Genomic DNA, 6,000 nt, shown 5'->3' on the forward strand with positions numbered 1-6,000 from the left:
GGTCCCTGTCCGCACTCCACGCTCGCACTCTCCAACACTCTAACCTGACACTTTGCATTGCCGTTGGCCTCTGCCACCTGGACCTGCCAGCCACCCCTCCTCGCCCGAGACAGAGACAAGCTCCCAGCATAGGCTCTGCCCCAGGGCTCACTGGTCAACCCTGCCCACACAACAGTAACAGAGGAAGTTTTTGCAGGATGCATGAAGGCAGGTATCTTTCTTGGCAAAAATCAAGACAAACTTCCCAGTGCACAGCCTTCACACAACAGCGACTCTCCAAGATGTTCTTCCAGAGGCAGACCCGGCCATAGGTGAGTCTAAGCCGGGGTCTGCTTTCCTCTGGAAGCCCCTTGGGCTTCCTCTGACAGCTCCTGCAAACACAGCCTTTAGTGTGCTGTTGTCCCAGAGTTGACAGGAGGACCAGAACCTGTGGACCTGAGACACAGACTACTTTGCTCAGCGGGCACCCACTGCAGACTGTACTCAGCCTGAGTCCCCATCTTCAAAGTGTCCACTGCTTCCCATGGAGGACAGCTCGGGTGGCGGCACATGTGAGATGTTCTCAGCTGTACTGTCATCTAAAAGTTAAATCTCCATCTCCTAAAACAGGTAGCCTAACCTGACAGGTTCCAGAGTTTATACCAGCGCTGGGCAGTAGATGAAACTTCTCAATCTCCCCCAAACACCACCAAACCCTCCAAACTTTGGTGACAATAAGTGCTTCTACACAAGGCCATACCACCTGGTCAACCGGAATTCCATCCCACGACACCAAGCAGGACACACTGCCTGCCTGAGACCAACATCTGCACGCTTGCCTCTGTCCACTGGTGCCTCTGCAGAGGCACAGGCACAGCCACTGGAGTGCAGGTCACAGGTCCCACATGAGCTCAGTGGACCAGTGATCCCTGGAACATGAAGGTTCCATCCGGTAGAGGCTCTACACCTCCAAGTTTCAGCATAGACCCCCTGGACACCTGAAGATATCATTCATGATACTCATAGGGACCAATTTTTGAGATGTACACATGGCATGGCTAAGCATTTCCACTATTTTAGGAGAAAATGATGGGCAACTAATACCAGATGGCCTGGTGTCCACAGGAAAAGGAATGGCAGGCCTCAGCTCTAAGATAGTATTTTACGAGATCAAAAGCCTATGATTACTCAGGTAGTTGGTGGGATTTTGCTTCTGGTCAGGATGCAGTAAAGTGTCTGGATTCACATTTCTGACAGGAAAAAAAAATCAGACAAAATATCCAAAGCAGCAGGGTTTGGGGCACTGGAGGACAGTGCTCTCTGAGGCCAGAAACAGCCTGGGCCCTCTGCTTTCCACGTGGGCGGTGTCTAAGCTGCACGCAGGGCCCAAAGAAGCCCTGGGGATAAGGGGTCAGAGGATCCTGGATTTGGGCAAGGAGCTCCCCAGTGACCATAAGCACTCACTCTGAGGGTGTGGCCACAGCATGCAGGCCCAGAGCGTGTGGTGAGCAAACCACTCAGAGCCAAAGTAAAAGCCATCCAGAAGGTCAGTAGTGAGAGTGTCCAGAGCCCACAGGGCGGAAGAACCATGGCACAGCATCAGCACGGTCGAGCCTCAGCAGTGGGGATAGCCAGTCCTGGACACGACAATGTTCTGGGCCAGCCTAACAAATCCGGAAAGCAAGACTCAAAGGTACCAAACAGGTTCCAAGTAACTTAACTATGCCTGGAACAAAGGTTAAGAACACTTCTAGGAATGTAAGAACATTAGCACACCACGTACGATCTACATCTGAAATCAAGCAAAGACCACCAGACATGAAAGGAGGAGGGAAGCAAACCCTGAATGAAGAGAAAAGTCAATTAGCCAAAACCAACACAGTACTAAGAGTTAGAGACTGGGACAATAAAACAGTGGTTATTGGTGGGCATGGTGGGACATGTCAGTAATCCCAGCACTCAGGAGGTTGAGATAGGATGATCACTGTCAGTTTGAGGCCAGCCCAGGTTACATATGAGTCAGCCTGAATTATATAGTAAGACATTGTCTTTAAAAAGAAAAGGGCAGTTACAACTGAATTCCATGTGTCCAAAGGTTGAACAGAGACACAGAAAATGTGCACATCTAGTGAGGAACACGAAGTGTCAGACAAACCTGTACCCGGAGGTGGTGACAGTAGCTGAGATGTGGAAAGTCAGAGACCCGGAACAAAGAAAGGCCAGGCAGCCCTGTGCAAGATACTTATGGTGCATTGTAAACCTCCCACAAAGGAAGCTAGGTGGCTCCATCAGAGGGCATCTTTTCAAGCATTTTAAGAAACCGATGCCATACAAACTCTGGTGCAAGTAAAGAGGAGAAAATACATTCCAAAACTCATGAAGCTAGCATTACTTTGACACCAAAACTGGACAAAGACATAAAAAGAAAATAGCACACCAATACCCCTGGTGAAGGCAGATGCAGAAAGTAACAAAATGTGAGCAACTGAATCCAGCAGTACATAAAAAAAGGGCACATTCCAGCCAGCTATGATTTAGCCAAAGAATGCAAGATTGGCTTAATGCCTGCAAAAGGAATCAATGAATATAATGAACAAACTAAGAAACAGAAATCACAAACCTCTCCAGAGATGAGGAAAAAGAACCCTCAAACTGGGACCAGAGGGAAGGCCCTTTACCTCACACTCAAGCATCACACTCCAGGTGAAAAGATGAAAGGTTTCACTAAGGTCAGCAAGGAGACTGGAGGCACTGCTTTCCCCGCTGTCTAACCGGGGACCCGTACTTATACCGCCCTGGAGGTTCTCACCAGCATGGTGAGGCAAGGAAAGGAAATAGGTATGCAGGTTAGAAAGGAGAAAGTAAACCAGCCTCTATTCACAGACAGCACGCCTGTCTATACAGAACATCTGACAGAATATATAGAACATCTACAGGTGAGGTCTGCAAGACAGCAGGACACACGCTCAATATATAAAAATAAAGGCCATTACTCTGTAATAGTGAGAACCAGAAAATGAAATTTAAAGTACCATGTATAAAATATCAAGAATATGAAATAAACTGGATATAGTAGCACAGGCCTGTAATCCAAGAATGTGGGATGCTAAGGCAGGAGGATTATAAATTCAAGCCCAGCCTGATTAATTTTGCGACTTAGAGATGCTGGGATATACCTCAGTGTGAAGGTTCTGGATTCAATCCTCAGTACTCCCTCCTCTCCACACAAATCGGAGACAAATTTCACAAAAGATATACAAGATCTGTATGCTGAAACTAAAAAACATTTCTGGGAGAAATAACAAAGACCTGAACACAGAGATATCCCTGCCATTGTTTGGTCAGCTCAAAACTGTTGCTATGTCAATTCTCTCTGCCCTGATCTTAGATTCCATGTATTAATCAAAATTCTAACAAGCTTTTTGGTCAAAACTGACAGATTCTAAAATTCACAGGGAAATACAAAGGACTGAGAATAGTCAACTTTGAAAAGGATTAAGTCAGAGGGCCAACATGACCTTGTTACACCCCTGCTAGATGAGCAGCTGTTTGACAAAGAAGCAAAGGCAGTTCAGTGAGGAAAAGGCAGACTTAAAAAAACCATGTCAAAACTGAACATTTACAGACAGAAAATTGCATTTTGTTTTCTATATCACAATAAATACAGAAATTTTGTCAACGTAGGTCAAAACCTAAATGTAAAACCTGAACCTCTAAAGTTAAGTAAATAGAAAAGAAAATCTTTGTGATCTTACATTAGGGAAAAGATTTCTTATATACTAAAAGCGCAACCCACATAGGAACAGCTGATATGCTGGACTTCAAAACTCAATGGACTTCAAAACTATCTGTTCTTCAAAGGTCATAAGGGAATCAAGGTACAAACCACAGACGAGGAGAAAGTATGTGCCAGGCTGATACATGCCTTGTACCCAGAATACACACTACTCAGACACTCAGTGATGAGAAAACAAACAACCTGATAAAAAAAAGATGAGCAAAAGATTTCAATAAATATTTCACCGCAGATGCATGGGATGGCAACTAAACACAAAAAAGATGCTTAGTACCAGCTGGAAAATGCAGAGTAAAACTACATATCTATGAGAATAGCTAAAACTACAGACTGCTAGCACCAAATGCTGACAAGGATGTAGAACAACTTGAACTCAATACACTGCTGGTGGAGATAAAAGAGGTGTGGTCACTTTGGAAAGTGGAGACTTATGATGAAGTTCAAAGTACCCTAACCATGTGACGCTGATAACATCTACATTTTCCTGAGAGGAATGTAAATGGATGTCCATGTAATGACTTATCCAGTAATGTCCATACCAGCTTTGCTCATAACCACCAAAAGTTAGATAAAAAAATGCCCACAGATGAAGAGATAAGCCAATTTTGGAACAGCCACACTGCTTACTGATAAAAAGAACAAATTTTGACCCCAGTTAGAGTCTCAAAAGCACTCTTAAAAGCCATATACAAAAGACAGCAAAAGGCATGATTCCACTTAGATGACCAGAAACGGCAAAACAGTGCCTGAAAACAAATGGGAGATAGTCAGGAGTGGGAGTGGGAAGGGAACTGACTGCCCAGGGGCCCAGGGAAGTGTTCAAAATATTCTACCTCCTGACAGTGGTGCTGGAAACAGCTATATGTGTCTGTTCAAACCTACTAGAGTGCATGCTAAGTGTAAATGACACCCTAATAAAGCTGATTAAAAAAATACAATCAACTCAAACACTTAAAAGAACAGATATATGTGTACCAAACTTTAGGACACGGGCCACAAGTGTTTTGGATTTCAGGTTTTGTCGGATTCTGTGACATTTGCACATACACAACAAGATACTCTGCAGACAGGATCCAAGTCTAAACATGAAGTTAACTTATGTTTCACATACTCCTCATACACATAGCTTGAAGGCAATTTTCTAAGTTTTTCCCACCCCTGTTCTGATGGCAACATGTCATAAGGTCAGGTCTGGAGCTCTCCAAATTATGCCATCACGTTGGCACACAAAACATTTTGCACTTTGGAGAAGTTCAGAGTTTTAGATTAGGGATGTTCAAGCTGTAGTAGTTTTCTTTGGGTGGTAGAAGTACAGGCGATTAAAATTTTCTTTTTTGTACTTTCTATAATCTTTATAATGTACTCATTTGTGTAAACAGGAAAAAATTTAAATTCAAGCCTTTTAGTAGAAATAATTGTGCTTTCGTCACCTAAAATGTAAAATTGGAATACTTAACGGAACATTACTTTATAAAATGACCGAAAAAAGTCTGCTTTGGGTGAAATACCCCAACAGCTAAGTGTAAGTCTGGCCATTTCCCCCCCTTACTTCAGAAATAGTGTGTCACTACTCAGTGTACCCGGAACAAAACCTGCAACCTAGTTTACAATTAAACGCAAAGCACAACAAAGAGGCCGAAAAACGCTCTGGGAGGGAGTGAAGCCGCGGTGTGTGTATAGTAGTACAAGTCTAAGCGCAGCTCGATGGAGTTCCAGCAGTGACTTGCTGTGCGGGTGGAGGCCGTCAGGGCTCCGGCTCGGTTCCAACCACCTCTCGCGTGACCACAGAATGACGCGACCTCCTCCTCCTGGGGACACCCGCGGGCTCACCTGGTACAGCTCCTCCAGGTTGTACCTGATGGACTTGCTGCCCTGGATGGCCCGCACCGCCTCGTGCAGCTTCTGCCACGTGTCCTGCGTGTAGTTGTCCGGCAGCCGAGGCCTGTCTGTGGGGACGGAGGGTCAGCGGCCGCGGGGACGGGACGGCCGGGCACCGGCGAACAGCGGGGAGGCCGGGGGACAGCGGGAGCCCGGGGACCCGGACGCCGGAGACTAGGGAGATCGGGTATCGAGAACCCGTGAGGCGGGGACTTGGGGGAAGGCCGGGAATGGAGGACCGGGGAGGCCGGGGACTTGGAGGCCGGGCCCACGCGCCCCCTGCACCCGCGCCCCACCTCGGAAGTTCTTGATGACCAGCTTCCTGGAGCCGCCCGCGCCCCCCGGCT

The 6,000-nt window shown here is 46.3% G+C and overlaps 1 protein-coding gene across 1 annotated transcript in view; it reads right to left on the reverse strand.

Annotated features, from left to right (window-relative positions):
- Cul4a (cullin 4A) overlaps positions 1-6,000 on the reverse strand; it is a gene marked incomplete at its 5' end in the record, with an annotated part of 34,654 nt that extends 28,654 nt beyond the window's left edge. The window contains 2 exon segments of the mRNA XM_013515570.1: positions 5,606-5,721; positions 5,950-6,000. Coding sequence (XP_013371024.1) covers positions 5,606-5,721; positions 5,950-6,000 — 167 coding nt within the window.

Source organism: Chinchilla lanigera, unplaced genomic scaffold (genome assembly GCF_000276665.1).
Source record: "Chinchilla lanigera isolate Chin_1 unplaced genomic scaffold, ChiLan1.0 scaffold00003, whole genome shotgun sequence".
Lineage (NCBI taxonomy): Eukaryota > Metazoa > Chordata > Mammalia > Rodentia > Chinchillidae > Chinchilla > Chinchilla lanigera.